Below are 19,733 nucleotides of genomic sequence, written 5' to 3'. Positions count from 1 at the left end.
AGCACTGCCTCTTCCCCAGACCTCACTGCAGATAGATCCAGCTCAGTTGCCCAAACCTGACAGTGGGATTAGCCTAAGAGATCAGATGAAGCATCTTGGCTTCTCATAAATCTCTGCTGAGGACCATGCCTCCTGTACTTGCCTCTAGGTATATGCTGGCTGGAGGCCTCTCACCCTATGGATTGATCCCTCTGGTCCCTGGCTAGCCTTGTCCACTTGAGAAGCCTGAGAGGGGATGGAACGGAGGAAGGCTGCCAGCTACAGCCCTCCATGCTAGGTTGAGCAGAAAGGCAAACAAGTTTCCTAAGAACTGTAACAGATGACAAGGTGTATATTTATACCAGATACCCACATACTTCGGGTGAATTGTGCAACATGAGATTTGTCATCATGCATCAGATCACTGTGTGTCTAATTCACTACCATAGCTCTGACAATGTTGGGAGAGCTGAGCTGCCTGCAGTGATGCACCTAGCCAACTGTGCAATGTGGGAACAGAGGGTCTGGGATTAAAATTCCTCCCCAGTTCTTCCAGCAATCAACTGGTACCCTGACTGCTCTTCCTATCTGAGCAGGCAGAGATGCAAATGTAAATAATCACAAGATTAGGCACCCTTCTAAAGACAACTAGTACAACTGCAGCGTACATTTCTGGGCTGGCCCCTGGGCTGCATATGTTTTGAGTGGGATAATATTTCATGCTGATTTCACCTTACTTTCCTTAAATGATTCTTGGGCTAACTGCACCCTGGATGCCAGCAGGGGAGAGTTACTCCAGTGCTGGAAGTGACCCATAAGCTTTTACACCACTCCTAGGATCATCTTTTATGCCTCCCATGATCTCCCATTCCTTGCACACTTGTTTTTTGTGTTGGTGGTGGTTTGTTCTTCCTCTGTTGTCTTTGCTGCAAGGGAATCAAACCATTCTCTCGCTCTGTGGGTGCTGGCAGGCAGCTGCATTCTGTAATGGTGCTGCTGCCTTTGTTTTTGCAGTGCTGTCATCACCCCTTGATCAGCCCAGGAGTCAGTTACTCTGCTTGGCTGGTTTTGGCTTCTGCCATTCACAGAGCAGGGCACCCCCCTGAGCTGTCTTCAGCAGCTTTTGCAACACTCCCATGAACATGTACAGATAATTTCAAACCCATTAATGTGAGGAATTATTGGACTCCTTCTTCCCAGCCTGCATAGCTTGACTCTCTGGTCAGAGCAAGAGAGTCTCTTACTCTTGCCCCCTTGGCTGTCCCTCACTTTTAGGGCTTCCTGCAGCTCATTTGCTGTTAGTCAAATGCCCTGAATTAGTCAGTTGTTTGTCTATGGAAAATCCCTTCCTCCTTGCACTGTGACCTGCAGAAAAAGGACCAGGGAGGGGGAATCCTTCCTTTGCTCTGCAGTGGAGTGTCAGGCATGGGAATCATTTTGTTTCTCTGCTTCTCCTCTTCCAAAGACTTCTCTTCCTAGTGCAAGGACTCTGCTGTGAAGTCAGTTTTGGTCCTGGCCCTTGTGAAGCTTGGTCCCTGAAATCCCTGTAATGGCTCTTGCAGGAGCACCATGATTTGCATCTCACAGTCTGTGTGGTTCTGGGTCAGTGTCACTTCAGGCTGTGTTGAAGACTATTTTTGGGCAAACACCCGTCATATGACACAACCAATAGCACCAATTGCTCCTACCCTTTTCTGCTTTCTTCTGTTTTGTAATTGATTCATCTTTGTTGGCATCTGCTTTTCTGTTTGGTGTGTTCAGTCCCAATGTAACTCCCTGCCTGCCAGCCCGTAATGTAACAGGACTCAGAAGATGGTGGTGGAACAAGGACTGCCTCATTTGGAATGGGTTATACTTCAGGGACTAGATCAGCTAGGTTTGCCAGATGCCAGAGGACCCAGTGATTTTTTTCCAACTGTAGACTAGGGCACTGATCATTTAAAAGCCCAAGTGTTTTTTTCAGGCAAACCAAGCTGCCCAGAGTGTCCACTAGCCTTCATATCCTTGCTGAGCTGCCAAAGACAACAGTTTGTGACGAGGCAAAGCTTCTTGGAGATGATTGTTCAAAAATTGAGACCATTGCCTGTGACCTGTCCTGGGCACCCCAACAAAGTTGGGATTGTTTTGCCATCCTGAAAGATATCATTTTGTCACGTGATTTGTGCCATGCTAGAAACAGGGCATGGATACCAGCCTCGCAGTGGGTGTGCTCCTGCAAAGCTCCCTGGCTAGCATCCCCCAGTATTCCCACCTCAGCCACTGGCTCATGCCTCACTCCCAGTGTTAGCCTGTAGACAGAGGAGCCTTGTCCCCAGTGCCTGACTGGTCTTTGGTTACCCTGCACTTATAGGAGTCCCAGGAGTATGAGGCAGAGCAGGACCCCAGAACCTTCTGAGACCAAGACAAGTGTCCACCCATCGCGCACCATGAGCCTTCCCACACCCTGCTGTGTATGAGGTCCTCCTCTGGCAAAACTTCAGCTCCTAAAGATTCATGTCACCATTCTGCCCTCAGTTAGCATGTGTCTTAGCTCTCCCTAAGGTGTATTAATTGATAAAGGAAAATTTCCTATCCAGTTGATTCCCGCTAAGCCTTACCTCACCTCACAGCTCACAGGATTGTGCCCTGAGTTTGCAGAGATCTGCCTGTGTCCTGGGCTTTGAACTCTTTGCTCAAGCTCTAGAGCTGCTGAGGTGTTTGGCCAGACAACTCTAAGGAGGCAACAGCTATACCAACTCACGTGGCCCAGGCAAACACCTTGGTGATTTTGCTTTGGGACTCACTTGTGCTGAGGGTTGGTCTAGGACATAATAACTTCTGCAGCATCTTAGGCACCAGTTTCCACAGAGATGAGATGCTGCCAAAGTGAGAAAGTACATTTCCAGCTCTCCTGGGTGTGAAGCTAAACCTGGCTCTGGGACTGAGCGTTACCATTGCTCACTCTATCTGCTTGAGCTTGAAGAAAGCCTGAAGCAGGAGCTCTGAGAGTTGTTCTGCTTCCTCCTCCCCTCCAGAACAGGAAATCTCATATACTGACAAGCAAGAGAACATGGTAGTTCTGCACCATCTTAAAGAGGTGAGTTTTGATTCAGTGAGAACAGCAAATGCTTCTGTCAACAAATATCTGAAACAGTAATAAAAAACGCAGAACAAAACTCTTTATAATAAAGGGAATAAGATTTTATTTTTATACCCTCAAAGTTAAAAATATGCATTTCAAAATATTTACAATGACTATATATGAAATAACCTTTGTTAATGAAACAGCAACATACAGTACTAGAATATATCCACCAAATTGATAAAGTCTATATAAGAAGAAAATGTAACAGAAAGAGAGAGAGAGAGAGAGGTAAATAGCATCTATGCACAATCCACACCTGCATGTTTTTTTATACTCTCTGCCTGTTAGCTTGGATGGAGTCACAGGAAGTTTTGACCTCTTGTCCCTTACAAATGCCACTTGTGACTGAGATTCTTCAAACTGACAGAAATTTGTGGGTTGCAGCAGTACCAATGCCTTACTTTCCTATGCCACCCTTTCACATGGGGACCTTGTATTACAGAGTGGACTCAAAATCTCTCAGCAACCCTGGGAGGTAGGTATAGTTTTATGGAAGAATTTGGCAGATGGAAAAGCACCGGGTTAAGTGATTGGCCTAAGGTTGTGCAGCAAGGAGCAGAACTCACAAGCCCTGCCTCATCTCTCCTAATCTCTCATTAGGGAATACATTTCCTCTGCTAACCAGTATCATCTGCCTTTGAGATGAGCTGTGTCACAAGGTGGGGCTTTCAATTAATACCATGTACTGGGTAACGATGTGGGGAAAACCCCTGCCTACAGATAAGGACTTGTCTCAGTAAAGATCTATGATGTTGCAGTGTTGTTACCATGTTCTGGAGCTGTACAGAAGATTTTAGTGTAGACACACACCCAGATGATTCCCTCCCTGCATATGCTTCATTGAGCAACTGCATCCTCTGTAATTAGGAACCCCTGTGTATCTTCACACCCACACTTTCTCTCTCTCTGTCTCACTCTCTCCCCATCATCCACGCCTATATATTTGCCCTTCCTACCTGTATCTGATTCAACCATGGGAATGTCAAATAGTAAACAGAACAGGAAAAAAAAAAATGCTGCCTTATTTCTGTAGCAACTTTAATAAGAATTTGATCTGATTTGTTGGCTTGCTTCTCAATTTAATGTCTTTAACTTCAACATATGTGCACATATATATGTAAATGTAACAAAAGGCCCATCCCATTTGTTTTAATGGATAAAAAAAGGTGTCATAAGCCTCACTGCCCAACCCACAAGGCACATTTAAATGTAAGTGAGATGGACTCTAGGAAGGGAAAAAGATGTAGCCCTTGTTTATGTAGTGCCCTTCAATCATCACTGGTGAGTTTGAAGCTTTGTGAAGGTATGACATGATTTTGCAGAAAAGGAGAAGAGCTGTCTGGGTCACTTGCAGATTTCTCGTGTGACAGCCCCAGGAGTACTAGATCAGTTGGAGCTGTTTCTCCCTCTCTTTGGTGAAGGAGTTTCTGAGGATTCTAGCTTTGTTAGTGATTTTTCTGTGGTGGTGGCAGTGGTGGTGATGGTGGCTGTTTCTGTCTATTGGCCCAACAGTTCTCAGCAGAGCAATTCTTCCCCATTCCCAGTAGCCAACCCTCTCCCCTGGACTCCCATCAGCCTTATTTTTTCCTAAGAACAAGGTAGAGGATGCCGATGATGAAACTGAAGCAAAAGCAGATCCAGGCCAATATGAAGCAGTAGCCATGGTGAGAATTTGTGGTCTCTGGCATCTTGCCTGTGAACCGAGCTGTGTAAATGGAGACTCCAATCAGAATGCACACCCCTGTGGGAAGGAAGGGGGAAAAGAAAGAGAGTTGGAAAAGGTACAGAAACCAGCATTGCTGCAGGACTTCTGAAGTACTGTTGTCCCCTGAGATTGTAATGCATGTCTTGTGCCATATGAGAGAGAGGCTGCTGCCCATTAGGCTTACTCTTGGAGGATTTCTCTTGCAGACATGATGACATAAGACACTCGTGGCTTGTTTAGTGGGTGCCATGGGGAATAAACCTTTGTTAGGAGGAAATCAGTAATAAGATCTGCAGACAGTTTGGTGTTATGTGTTGAATCCCACAAGCAGAAGCTGTCTAACTGTTTATTCCCTTGCCCCCCAAAATACTTGAATCCTTTTTGTTGTCTTTCAAAGGTATTTTGCAAAACCCGCTCAGCTTTTCTAATGAAAATTTGGAAATATTTTCATTATATAAAGTTAAAAAAACCCCCAACACTCCTATTCCTCAGTGCTTTGTTTTATCAAAAAAATGGGCCACTGGAAACATTTAGCTAGCTGACAACCTCCCCTGATGGCCATGTGTGGCAGACATGTGTGGCTACTTGCACTTGCAGAGACAGTGGGACACATGCAGAGCCATCACAAGGCATGCATACTTACAGCAAACCAGCATGATGGCTCCAGTGATGTAGAAACGTTTGCCTTTCTCCAAGGTGAACAGCTGGACAATGAACATGACAAGCGCAATGACGGAGAAAATGATCGAGAGGATCATAAAGGCTTGCACGGCTTTGAGGGAAGCTGTGAACACACAGGGAATAGATTTGAGAAGGTCAGGACTCAGCCTTGGTATTGTGCACCAAGGTCCTGCAATTCATCAACACAATGAAAATGCAGATGTAACTTACCCTCATCACGACTGCTGACTGGCAGCTGCTCGCAGGTCTTGTTGCACAGTAGCCAGAGTCCTGATGAGGCCTTTCCTAAGTTGGAAGAACCCACCATCCAAACCTGAAACAGGATGAAACAGTTGCATCAAGGGGGAGGGGGCTTCCTTGCTCTTCTGCCCAGCTGTCAGACTAAACTGTAAGGGGAGCAAGAGTAGCCCATGTGCCACGAGACAGAGAGCTGAAAAAGTCAGCATGTGTCTGCAGCAGATGAACAGCCGAAGCGGGTGGGAGATGACGCAGGCTTCCAAAGCCAGGAGGCATTTGGTCCAGGCAAAACACCGGGGAAGTCTGTTCCCATGGTCGGGGTGAAATCGCTCAGATCACCCTCTCCCCGTGCGAGGGGGGAGGAGGGCACGGTGGGGCGAGCAAGCCGCCGAGGCGGGTGCGAGGGGCCCCCGAAATCTGCCCCAGTGCAGTGCGGAGACCGCGGAGAGACCCCGGCCGCGCCGTCCCCGCCGAGCCGCCAGGGGTCACCCTCGCCCCGGGTTTCCCCGGCGGCCGGGGGTGCCCCGGCTGCCCCCCTTTGCTTGGGCTTTCCACCAGAGGCAGCGCTGGGAGCTGTGCTTGTGGCGGACCCCCTGCCCCCGGCAGCGGCCTGCTGTCGTCAAAACAGACAGGCATGGGCGAGCGCCCAGTTGTGCAACAGCCTGGCCGCCAGACAGGATGATAAATACCGCTTCAGAGCTGTCATCTGCTGATCTCCCGGGCTCCTCATTGCACTCTCTTGGATGAAGAGTGTTGAGGTGCTGCTGGCTCTGGGATTTGGGAGCAGGGGGCAGCAGGCAGAGGCTGTCTCCTGTACCACCCTGGCTGCCTTTCTGCTCCCTGAGCACACCCATCACTGCTTCATATTTACTCATGGCCGTGAGCGGGTGTCCCTCACCTATAGACCTGAGCACCCACCCACCTGTCTCCCTGCCAGCTGTATAAAGGGCTAGCTACTGCTGCGGAAGGTGACGGCCGTGTCTCATCCAGGGTGGTCTCTACTTACGTTGGCAATGGTGGAGACAAAGAGCATGATGACAGTGGCAATGTGAACCACAAAGATACCAGCCAGTAGCACCAACATCTTGGGTCCCTTCTAGGTGGTGTCACCAATACGGAGATCTCTGGAGGAGAACAAAAGCAGAGGGAGGAAGTGAAGGGAAGGGCTGAATCAAAGACAGCATTACTATAAGCTTTATTTACATGTGAGAAAACAGGTTAATCTTAAATTCATTCTGGAAGCTTGTAGTCACAAAAAAACATTACTAAAAACCTTGTCAAAATCTGCAAGGGATTTGCTCAAGAGTTTGAAGAAAGCCTGCACGTAAAGGAACCAGTCTGGGAGGAGATGTAGAGCAGGGGTAGTTAGCTTGGGGGCATTTTAAAAATAGCCTGAGTATATACACCGGTTGCTTAAATTGGTGTGTGGTTATGTAAAGTAAAAATGACATACTCCAGGCCTACACTCCAGGAAGAGGAGTTTTTACCCACAGGATTCACAGAGGTCAGGAAAGATTTTCTCTTCCTGTTCTCCCTTTTCCTCTTATGGCACAGCCTTCTCCAGCTGGTCTGGGACACGGACAGATGGTGTGGAGTGGAGGACTTTCTATTCCTGGGTGCATCAGGTGTTGAGCAGCAGTGGAGAGTGGACTGAGGGGCTACCCATACTCAGTGGCCCACTCCATTATGTGCAGAGGAGAATAATCAGAACAGAAACACAACTGAGGTGTGCTAGGGCAAAGGAAGATGCTTAGGTTTGCAATGAAAATTGCCTGTTTCCCTTTTAAAACTTGAGGCATGCAGATCACTTTATTACTGCAATAAGATTCTCTCGTAGTGCAAATTCCTCTTTGGTTTGTTTTGGGGTTTTTTGCCTCTGTATCTTGCAAACTTTTACTTTTTGAAGATTCCCTGTCATGGATGAAAGTGTGATTGGAAAGGGAGGGGAATGTGCTTTAGATAGCTCTCACAACACTGTTCGTCAAGGCTGCTGACTTCTTCCCTGAAAACGTGAAATACAAGGAACAAATCTAAGCTGTGAGAGCGAGTGCAGACAATTCACACAAAGCGAATGAGCATATTTCCCCTCCTTCCAGGCATTTATTAGTAATCTTCCAGTATAGCCACAGAAATCAGGAAGAGGAGTTTACTGGGTCCACTCTACAGCCAGTGAAAGACCGCTTCCTAGAAAGTTTCACAGGGTTGTGTTGCTCTTCCTCTGGGTAGTGCTAGTACTGAAGAGCAGTATCAAGTATGTGATTCATGTTGGCTGTCAAGTTATTTTGGTCCAGGTGACTCAGGTAAAGTTTGATGCTGTCACCATTTGTACAGGGTGTGGTAACTTTGTCATGGAACAACACAATTATGCTTTATGATGTCTTTCACGCAAACTGTAACAAAAGGCTTTGTAAAGCCCCATAAATGTGGGTTTTTTTACTCAATGACTCCACCTTCTCCACTTCTGTCTTTCCTCTCTTTGTGGCCATGTGTGGGCGTGTATTCCTGTAACGTGCTGCAGCTATTCCTTGCACTGCTTTGGATACAGTTTCCCAAACCACAGTGGGCCGGCAGGCTTCTCCATCAGTGGCTCTTTGTCCAGTTCAGCATTAGCTGATGACCAGGAGGAATTTCTTGAGTTCAGGACCTCAAGGAACCAGCTCTGTTAGGTCACCCTTCCCACCCAAATGAGGCCACTCCTTAGAAGGACAGATTAGGTTTGGTAACTGATCCTATCTCCTCAGCAAGAACTTGTCCGCTGTGAGGTTTCCTTCACCTGGGAGAACTCTCTGGAGTTGTTTAGCCCTGGCTTGCTGAACAGGGGCTGGGCTTGCTTGTCTGCTTTGGGGTGTCCTAGCAAACTCCTCATGCTCTAGGGCTTGATTTGCCTGGATGGCCTGGTCACTGTGACCTCTCTTGACACAGTACCTCCCTTAGTGATGATCTCGGAGAAAGTACAGCCTTCTTAAGAGTTCCTCTCTGGCTGTAGTGACAGTCATTTATGAGTTCAGCATTGATAAAATCCAAGTTCTCAATACTATATGCAGGCTACCCCATGAACACATCTGATGTGAGCGTTAAACGCCTTCTTTCCATTGATTGCAAAAGGAACGAGGGTTTCAAAATGCTGGATGGCAACTGATATGGATATCGCCCCTGTACTCTGAGCTGCAAAACTATTGCTGTTGCCATGACTAAGTTATATACCTGCAGCAGGTGCTTTGAATAGAGCCTCTGAGTCAAATCTTCCCATTCCTTTGACTACTTGTCATCCTTTTTTCTGATTACCTTGCTTCTTACACAAACCGTAATGAGTGCTCTTGCCACCATGGTGTATTGGTATGCATACACCAAATTGTGGCAGATTTGCCTGCTCTGAAATTTGCCTTTACTGAACAGTGGCTAAACTTTCTTCTTTCTTAGATGGGGATGTATTTTTCCATGGAGTCTTTAAAAACTAATTCAGCAGGGGTTTTGCCAATTATTTTTGAGGACCTTCAAAAAAGCCCAGTTCTTGAAAGGCTTAAAACCTACTTCCAAGACACCCTAAAGGACTAGAACAGTCTTTTTAAATGCATCTTCTGTTTGCGTTCAGAAATGAAAATGAGGGATAAATGTTACTTTTCAATGCAAAAAAAAAAAAACCCACACCCAGAACTTTGACTAATACAGTAAGAAAAAACCCAAATCCTTTATTCTCTTTGCCTTTTCTGCCCTGTTCTCACAATGCTTGAGAGCAGTGTTAGTTCAGGTGCTTTCAGTGCACCTACTTCCTGAGAACGTCAGCACCTCTCCCTGAATACACACGCTATCAAATGCAAACTCACCCGGGGATATGTGCTCACAGCTTAGTTTTGATTCTTTGTGAGTTAAAGTACAAGTCTCCCTCTCTATTCATTCGTTTTCCCCTTCCTTCATCTCTCCCTGCCTTTTAAATAAAACACTAGAGAACAATCCCAAAGGAGCAGTGGGTGAACAAATGGCATTGAAATAGAGTCATCTCTGTCTCTGATGGTACAGCACAGACTTTTCCTCCCATTAGACAGAGAAGCTGGCAGAGCATTGGTGACTGACAGGATACTCATTCCATTTATTAAGTGTGAGACATCTTTCTCCACTACAGGGTGGGGTCACATTGCTGGAGCAATAGGACACAATTGCATGCAAATGCCTTTTCTTCCATTCCCCTACCTAAACTGCAGCTGGATTTGGAGCTCCTCAGGCTCTTCTTGGGCTATGAGTCAGTCTTAGCCTTCCTAGGGCTGCCAGTTTTTTCCACTGACTCACCCCAAAGCTCCCAAAACCACAGTTATTTAACCCTGCAAGTGTTCAGGACACTGTCAGTTTTAGGACTGCTTCTCAAGAACCAGTCAAGCAACCAGGTTGTCAATCCTGCATTGAGCCTCCTGGTGCGTCTTCCAGAGGAAAGACCCCAGCTAAGCCAAGAAAAACAGAGCTGAAACATGAGAGTAGAATGACTACTGAGGTAGGACAGGCTGGTGAGGAAGAAACAGTGAAGGTCATGCACCTGCTGAACAGCCTGCATGAGTCAAGAGAATGTCTTGCACCGGTGACAGCAGAGTTTCCTTTTCCTGGGATGATGGAGGAGGAGAAATAACAAGCCACACCAACAGTAACCATGAATAACAATCACCATAGCAGCCTTCAGCACAAAAAAGCCTACAGACAAGTGTGACAGACTCTTATCTGTGTAGAGATTGTTTCTCTGACTGTGCAGGAGTACGCATACTGGGAACAACACATAGCTCTGCTGCACCCTAGTTCAAGCTCAAGCAGGCAAGCACTATCCATTAAAAACTAAGACAAAGTCTTCTCGCGCAGGCAAAGCATAGCCACCCATATTGCCTCTCTGACTACTTAAGTGTTTTGGATGCTTCTATCTGGAGGGCAATCCGGAGAAGTGAGTCTTTGCCCGTGGTTTGCTGCTTAGCAAAGCATCAGAATGGAACGCAAAGTGCCACTTGGAGATATGACCAAGGCCAACGGTATAGTTCCTCAAATATAGGGAGTGGGTTACTCAAGAGGGTGAGCCAGATTAGGTAGTGGTCCTTTGCTTCTGGTAGAAAGCGCACTGCAGTGGAAGGAGTAGAGAAGAAATGTACAAGACGTTTCTGCAGGAATGATCCCGTTGTTTGGGGTGAAAAATCAGAGCACTCTTAACTAAATCTGAAATATTTCAGATCTGAAGTGTTCCTAAGGGATGTAGCTCATCTGACTTCCATTCCCATTCTTCTCTCTCAGCTGAGGTTCCTGCTTAGGACTGCCTCTCCCAGGGTAAGTTGGTGGGAGAACTCAGCCAACAGACTAGAGCAGCCTATAGTGTCCAGGAAGCAGAGGACATCTAAATTACACTGCCCGTGAGCACCGTGCTGACCTCTGACTCCTCTAAAACTCAGTTTTTCAGCTGAATTCCCTTGGGTTTGATACATTCAATTTATCAACAAAGGAAAGATGGCATTTTGGGGAAAAAGCAAATGCTTTTGGCCAGAATGTGAACAAAAATCTCCATAGATTGAAAGCAACTGAGATAAAAGAAATTCTGCCTTCCCCAGCTGCCACCACAGAATATAAGGAATGCAGCTGTAAGTCAGACCAGTAGTCTGTCTCACCCAGTATACTGTCTCTGATGGCGGCAGTAGGAGAAAGCACATGAACCTGGCCACTGTCTGAGGTGGCACAGAGTCACACCAGTAATACTGGTGGTTTGAATCAGGGCCAAGGCCACTTGGAAAGGAAGGGGAAAACTGGAGAGGATGGGACAGAAAATAAAAACTATTTGATATTGTCTGAGACAGACACAAACTGCCACCTCTATCACTGGTGCATTCCTCAGTGCAAAGCCAACCTACAAAGAGCAATGCTGCCATGATGCTACCAGAAAGGGAAACCTCAGGGTGGGATAAAACCTTCCGCAGAATTTGTAGATCTGCCTTTTGACTGAGCTGAGGCCCTGACTGCATCTTAGCCCTGCTACAACTGCACACCTTGTCATTGTGTGTGATATGAGCATGAGCCCTCATGGTGCCCAGGGTCATTTGGGCAAAGATGTGAAGATCTCTGTGATATTCTGGTGGCACAGTGACTTTGGACCCATCACATCATTGTTACTAGAAAGCACATGACAACTTTAAACAACCCCAGGGAAGGATCTTTTTGCTTTCACCCTTTGCTCTGATTCTTGTTTCAGATCCAGCTGAATCCAGAGGCCTTGCTGACTCCAGACTTTTATAAACCACTGTACGCCAGCACTGCTGTTGACAACCTGGTTTTGACAGACCGGCCTGACTCAATTTACAAGTCAGATGCTTTTTATAGACATGTGGATGAGTAGGCTGGTACCTCTGGAAAGAGATTTCACATGTGTGGGAAAAGGGTTGGGCAGGAGGTGTGCGTGGGCACACGGAGACCTTTGGAGCCTTTGGTTTACAGCAGTAAGAAGATTTTGTGTGTGCACGGGTGATGGCTGTGGTGACCACATGGGGTACAGCAAAGCTGTAAAAGTAGCAGATGAATGTCAACCAAAAGGAAAGTGTAGAGCAGCCTGAGGGGCTACAACTGAAAATAAGCTTAAGCAAATGGAAGATTTTGTCTGGTTCTTGGGAAGCGTTTCCTGGTGGTATGGTCTCCAAGGGATCAGGGGAATTGCCTTCCCAGGGGAGTGGTAAAGGCCCAGCATGTGAATTGTTTCTTGTGGGACCAGACAAGACCCTTGGTAACAAACCTCCGCTCACTGAGGGATGCAACGGGGAGTCACAAAAGATGACACACAAGGGTTTTCCAGCTCTCATGCTTGTGATTCATATGAGAGTGGGGAAATATCAGCGCTCCTAGGGCAGACAGTGAGAAATTGGCATTTTCTCCAGAAGAAACCTCCCTCGAGCACTCAGTCATGTGACAACATCAACTGAAACTCCAAAGCTCACTTGATAGTGGGAAAGGGAAGAGACAGCTGCCCGGGGCCTGGCAGGCAGCCAGCAGCCGCTGCTGGAGGAAAACACTGTCACTCCTCACACTCTGCATGCCAAAGAAGGGCTGGGACTGATGGGCAGCAAGTAAGAGGGAGGGATGGGGAAGGGGACCTCAGGGCTAATGGAAGCGCAGAAGTGTTCCTCTGCACCTTTGGAGGTGCAATGGGGAGCTCCCTCACCCCATAGCATGTTGGAGAGTCCCTGTGTGGGTTAATTAGTCACGGGAGTTGCTGGGACTTGCAGGGGTTCAAACAAGATGCTGAGATATGCGAGAAACGTTTGTGGGAGGACTGATGGTCTGGGTGATGACGTGGTGTGTGTAGGGGTGTGCATCTGCAGCTCTGCATGGCTCCCTCTTCTAATGGGAGTGTGCATCTGTGGTTTCCCTGTGAGCAGAGCTGAATCGTGTGTGTGAGTGTGTGTCTGCCTGTGTGCGTGGTCATGCATGGCTTCCTTATGGGTCCGTGTATCTATCTGTGTGACTTTGACACTGACAGTGCCCACGTGGGAGAAACCATTTGACAGCTCTGACAAAAAAATTCAGGTTACGGCATGGTGTGAGCAAAAGTGCAACAGCCTTTAGATAGCGGTGGAAGGTCCATAGAGCCCACATCAGCTGTGCTTTTGGCTGCATTTTAAAATTAAAACTGCAATGATCTGATTTACATAGACAGTTTCGTAAAGATCTTCCCTTTTTTTTCAAGGGAGGGTAACTCTGAAAAAGAAATGGCTCCTTATTAGATAGCGTCCCTCTCTCTCAAGACTACAAAACCTCTGAACATGCCAGTACAGCCTATGAGACACTGAGGTCAATGCAACTTCGGCATCTAAAGAGTCTGAGATTTTGGGTCAGTCTGCCTCCAGGGTGTCCTTGTTCCTGCAACCCAGCTTGGAAATGACTGTGCAGGATTAAATTGCAAAATTGTGTGATAGCTCTTTCTTTCAACCCACAGTGCACAAGTGATGGACTGGGGGGAGCAGGACCATGAGTATAAAGCAGAAGCAAGAGGATACTGTGCAGCCTGGAGTTGGTTGGTGCTCTGTGCAGGGTGGGGTAAAGGTGGTTGTGAGGTAAAATGCCCCATCTGGCTTCAAGAGGGCTTCTTACACCTGTGATTAGTATGGGCTAGCAGAATGGTATAAGGCTCATTCTAGCTCATCTTATATGTGGAAATGGCTTTCCACAAGGCATCAAGAACTCCCCTTGTCTGGGCATACCACGCTGGCCTGGCTGCAGCTGCTGGAGGCCAGCTAGCAGGCAGGTTGGCTCAGCTGCCTGAGCTGGCACGACCAGTGTCTGCACCAGTCTCAGAGCCCAGCTTTCCTTCAGCAGTGGTCCACGTTCCTGGAGCTGACCTTCAGCAACTCGTTGACCAGCCTGCTCTCAGCTCTGAGCATTTTGCAGCTCTGCCCTCTTGCTCCCATGGCTCTCGCTGTCTTTTCCAGAGGCTTACTGGGGCCTGTATGGGAGATGTCTCTGCAGAATGAGAAGAATGTGGACGCTGGACCCAGTCGAGGCAGCTGCTTTCACAACGCCCCTCCTTGAGTAGACTCTGCCCTGCGAGGGCAAAAGGACAGCAAAGGTCCTCGCCCCAGATTTCCTCTAATCCAAATGTGTTCCCAGGTGGCCCCACATCACAAGAGCTAAACCTTTGGCATGAGCCACGGCTCACCTGCCATCAGCCACTCCAGTGCTCACAGTTCATTGCATTTCTCTGCATGACTGGGGATGACATAGCCCAGGATCTGTCTCTGGGCTCTCACTGTGGGTGTCTCCCCATGCCTGCAGTACAGACTGGTTTTCACAGGGGAAAGGGGATAGATCTTACTTATGAGCTTGGCAAACCGGTCACTCCCTTGGGCAAAGTGGGTTCTGGAGCTGAGTTGTCCTGTCCCTCCCTACCATGACAAGGCATGGGCTATGTTTCATCTTACTCAGGGAGCAGCTTCCATGTACTCTCTGCCCTGCTGCAAACAGTTCAGGAGGACAAGGATACGTGGAACTGCAGATTGGCCAGGGTTTCCTTTGTTCATTGTCCAGCTATTTTAAGTAAGGAGGTACTTTCCAAAACTATCCCAGCGGGGTTTGAAGAAATCACGCTCCAGATGGCAGCTGCCAGATGTGCTGCTTTGCTGCCTTCCCTGCAATGTAACAGCAGAAAGTTTAAGAAAGCAGGCACTCTAGACTTCCCTCTGGGGAGTTTATATGGGGAACTTCTGCTGGACCCTGTGTCATGCTGTGGGATGACTGGGTGTGGACCGGCTCTGGCAGAGGATCTGTGTAGTCACATTTGAGCTGGTGCTTCAGCATGTTTATTCAGGGCCAGTATTACAGCACTGTGGCTACCAGTTAGTTATCAGTCCTGGCAAGGGCTGTCAAAGGAGCAGGGCCATGGAGAAGAGCCTCCTTTTCTGTGCACACTGCTTTGCCTCAGCAGAAAAGACCCTTGAAGTATTAAGCATCCATCTTCAGATGGGGAGATAGGAAATCCCCTTCCTTCCTCTCCCTTTTGGAGGTGTAAAAGAGTACCTCTGGGTTTCTTACTTCTCCCTGCCTTGAAGGAAGGGTAAAGAAATCTCATCTTTTAGCCCTTTTTCATTACTTTTTTTTCAGGAGAACAGTAGGAAGGAAAAAAATTAGGAGTACCACGCCCTGCAGCCTGGCCTGTGTTGTGTTGGGTGACAGTGCTGTCACCTCTCTATTGAAGGGTACAGGCACAGGAGCCAATTGAGATCAAAGGGGTCTAGTAATGCTATTTCTTGCCTTGTGGGGCACTTGAGTATCCAAGAGCAAATCCCAGCCCGGCATCAGGTGCCTCCCTCTACACACCATCTGGTGTAGCACTTGGTGAAGAGAGGACCAGTCCAGCAGCCAAAGGAAACCAGAGGGGTGAGCAAGTGGAAACGTGCTGTGGAAGGGGTGTCGCGGCTGCCACGTGGGGTTGATGGGGCCTGTGAAGCCCCGTGGGAGCAGGCAGGGCTAAAGAAGCACCACCCCTCCCGCTTTTGCTCTGAGGAAACTCAAGCAGGCACAGGCTGAGTGCCATGTGCCTGCCTTGCAGCTGAGAGGGTGATGAATAGAGAGGAGGATTTATGCTTGCAGCAAATCTCCCCCATCTCGTTATAAACAAGGCCCTGAGGCGGGTCTTTTACCAAAAAAACACTGGCTATTATCAGCAGATCTCCCAGAACTGTTTCAAAATACAACCTCTGCTCCACCCCAGGCCACCAAACAGTAATTCCTGCAGGTACTTGCATTGCTCGCACACTGCAAAACTCAGAGACCACTGGCTAGGCCAGCAGGGTCAGTTTTCTAAGCCCAGGGCTCTCTGTCCTCAGCAAAGTACTGGGGAGCACTAGCAACCCTGCAGCTCTGAGGCACGCACTTCAAAACTGGGTGTTTCTCCACAAGATCCCAAGTCCCTCCTCCATTAATGTGTCCTTGGGTGTGGCTCAACTCCATCTCTCTCAGATGTCTACCTCAGGATGGCACGTGCCTGGTGGACATGCCTGCCCAGCTCTCACATGAGGGTAGCCTGGATGAATGGCTCAGACTGTGTGCCACGTGTTTGAATGATTAGTCATAGCTGGGGGGAGCTTCCACGGGAGCCTACTGGGAGGAACTCCTTAGGTGGGTGTGCAACGCCTTGCATGAAGGAGCTGCACTTTAGGGTGTGCTTCCAGGCACTGCAGTGTTAGTGGTAGTAAGATACCTCAATTTTGATCCTTTTCCTATGCTGATCCCCCAAGGGAGCAAATAGAAATAAGCTGCCTTTAAGCCCACACTCTCTCAGTGCACACAGTCCCCAGGTTTGGCAGCTGTGTGAGGTGGGCTGGGTGGAGGCATGTGGCTGACTTAAACCCCTGTTATCATAGGAACAATAGTTAATGGGCTCCCAAGTTTTCACACTCTTCAATCCCAGCTCCCTCTTGTGTGTTTGCTAAGAAAAGAATCCCACTCCGTCTAGAAATGTCAAGTGGGCAGTTCCTGGGCAAATCTGCTCTCAGAGGTGCCTTGAGGAATTCAAAGCTTTTGAGTGAAAGTTGCTCTGTGGCCACAGCATTTTTTTTTTTTTTTTTTTTCAAACCAATTTCATTGTTAATCGTGGTAAATGACAGCTTCCCAAAATGCTTTCTACCCAGACTGATTGCTGACTGCCCTGGAAACACTCACTGTTAACTTCCCTACCACTCAAACAACTCAAACACATCTATTTCTCAGGTAGGAGGCACCCCTGCATGACCGAGTTGCAAGCAATAGGGGCAGAGAGAACCTCAAAATTCACAAAATCCATCCTTCTGCCACAAAGTTAAGGTCAGTTCAGCTTTTCGGCCATTCGTATAGCAACTGTCCACAGCAGCAGCCTGAGCCCCAGCCATTCCTGGCCAGACTAAGCTAAATACTGTTTCAGTCTCTTTCAGACCCATGAAACTGTACAGGGGCGGGCTGGGTTCCTGCAACAGGAATCAAAGCCTAGTGCCAACAAACTGGCTTTGCTGCACTCCCTTTCTCAGACCTCAAAAATAGTTCAGATTTGACCGCAGGATTCAAACCATAGCAGACAGATGAAGTGAAAGAACTGGTGAAGAAGAGGAGGGAGGGGGTGGTTGCGTGGAAAAAGGGAGGTGAATAGGGAAAATTGCCAGTCTCTGCAAACCTACACTTCCCATCAGTGCCTCCCGCCACCACACCCTACCATGCAGCCCGCTGTGCTCTTAGCAATTCCACTCGATCCCTCACTTCGCCTCTCAGTGCTCCCCACTCCAGGGTCTGTGCTGCCAAGGAAGGTGTAGCATGCATTTCTACCTATCGTGTGGCTTTGCTTGAGAACCGGGGCTTGGCGTCAACCTCGGGGCGCAGGACCCCAACAGAAAAAGAAAGCTCCTCTCCATTGTACCCCAAAGTCTGCACCTTTGGGGCCTCTCAGACTTCACTTGCAATGATTGTTGTTGTTTTAAATTAAAGCTTGGCAAACTACCAATGGAGGGGAGAAACACACGCAGAAAAATGTGAGAGCCAGAAACGCTGAACCAGCAACCCTAATTTCAAGCAGGTGTTTCTCCACGTTTGTAAACAATGCTACTCCAAAAGCGCGTGGCAGCTCCTACACCAGGGCTGGCCCAGGTTGGGCACCCTGTGCCTGCACCCTGGCTGCACATTCTCTGGAGGCGAAAATAACATTGCTGCTGCCAGCACTCTACGGTTGCACCGGGGTACCTTGCAGAGTCGCTTTGCCCCGTAACGCAGCTGGATTTTAAAGCAAAAGCTGAAAAGTTAAGATGTTTCCTGTGTCCAGCTCATGTGCCAAGTTGAAGAGAAGTGGCGCAGTAGAGGAGAAAAGCAGGCTAGAGCTGCTGAGTGAGGGGAGCAGCCGCCAGTGAGGGAGAAAAGTTGCTGAGGATTTTTGAGAGCAGCTCTTACCGTGTGGGCTGGGGCCGGTCCTGGCACCTGTGGGAGTAGGAGCGTGCTGGGCTGCAGTGCTGATGTCCTGGAGCACGGAGCTGTAGTGAAGGGGAGTGACCTGGTGGTGGTTTAAGTTTCCTTCGGTGGTGCAGGAGGGTGGTGTCTTTCCACTCTGTTTTAAAGGAGTTACTATGAATCAGTCTGCCTTTAAAGAGAGGGAGAAGGAAAAAAAAAATTAATGAGCTACGCCCTGCTTTGTTGGCAGGGAGTCAAGAGTCGCTGGGAGGAAACCAGCGATTCAAAGAAATCTGTGCAGGACTTAGTCTGACTCAATGTGCAGTACAGAGACCGCAGCCTGGAAAAACGACTGACGCTAATCCAGCTGAGTAATAGAGGCCCACAACAGCATCTGTTTATAAAACTGAACTTCTGGTTGTCATAAAAAAAAAAGTATAGTTACAAATGTGGCAACGGGACTTCAACAATACAATTACTCAAACAAACAAGCAGCTGGTTGGCAGGGGGCATTGTGACACTGGGTGAGTCACCACATCCCCTCCCTGTGCTGCATAGAGAGAAGTCCCCAAGGTTGGTGGCATGTGGAAATGCACATCAGACCTGTGGGGTTGGCGTGGACAAGACTTTTGGGAACATACCAAGGAGCAGAGATGCTCAAAACACACATCTGGCCTGGTGGCTACTCTGGAGCAAGTTGGCCAGATGGTGGTGGTTTGCTTCCACGGAGAGAGAGCAGGCAAGGAAGATGAAATAAGGAGTTTGTGATTCACAGTGTTCTGAGGTCAGCATTTCTTGTCATCTTAAAGACCTCTAAAAATAGACCCTTTACATTTGCAGAGAATTGACTGGTGTAGCTGTCTCGTGGATGCTACAGGCAAGATTTAGTGGGGATGTGCTTGAGATGTGGGTGAAGGGGGAAGAAGTTTGTCAGAAAGCATCTGGGTTAAAATGTGATCCATATTGTGATAGAGTTCGTGATCTGCTACTGCAAGAAATCAAGCCTGTCTTTGCAGAGGCCTGGAAAGAGATAAGCAGATACTGATAAAATATCTGGCAAAGGCCTTTCCCACTTTAACGAGGAGGACACTGGATTGCCTTTATTTGAAAGACAAAGCTGGTGCTCTTTGAAGTCTACACAGATTAAAAGACCTTGCCATTCTTCAGATTATTCCTTCTCTCTGGTGTTATTGATATGTGTCTGGTCTAATTTTAGGCTATAGAAACCTGCCTAAAAACAGAGCTATGGATAAAACAGTAGCAAAGATGACACATATGGTGGGCAAAGATATCGTGCCCAGAAAATCCCATGGGAATTTTGCCACTGATGGAAAATAAAGATAGATTTTTGTTCCCCGAGGATAGAATAAGCCTGTGTTTAATACCTATGGGTTAGAACGTGCTTCTTGGTGATATACATGAATGTGATATCCAGGGAAAGGAAAATACATTTGCTTACCCTGCAGAAGGAGCTGGCATTTGCATTGAGCTGCACTGTCCATTTGCCCTTCCCTGTTCCCCCAGCAGAGTTTACTGGAGTGAGGGATGCTCAGCTCCACACAAAATACTGGAGTGCACAATCCCAAAGCAGACTCTGTGGAC

At 47.9% G+C, this 19,733-nt stretch overlaps 1 protein-coding gene across 1 annotated transcript; it reads right to left on the bottom strand.

Annotated features, from left to right (window-relative positions):
- Positions 1–3,249: 3,249 nt before the first annotated feature.
- Positions 3,250–18,270, bottom strand: EMP1 (epithelial membrane protein 1). Its single transcript, XM_059816754.1, has 5 exons — positions 18,135–18,270; positions 6,733–6,850; positions 5,700–5,802; positions 5,452–5,592; positions 3,250–4,844 (listed from the first exon to the last, which is right to left on the bottom strand). The coding sequence occupies exons 2-5, from the start codon at positions 6,808–6,810 to the stop codon at positions 4,681–4,683; spliced, it is 486 nt and encodes a 161-aa protein (XP_059672737.1). The 5' UTR covers positions 6,811–6,850; positions 18,135–18,270; the 3' UTR covers positions 3,250–4,680.
- Positions 18,271–19,733: the final 1,463 nt, after the last annotated feature.

The sequence above is a fragment of the Gavia stellata genome, chromosome 4 (assembly GCF_030936135.1).
Source record: "Gavia stellata isolate bGavSte3 chromosome 4, bGavSte3.hap2, whole genome shotgun sequence".
Classification (NCBI taxonomy): domain Eukaryota; kingdom Metazoa; phylum Chordata; class Aves; order Gaviiformes; family Gaviidae; genus Gavia; species Gavia stellata.
This window is presented reverse-complemented; position numbering and strand designations above follow the sequence as displayed.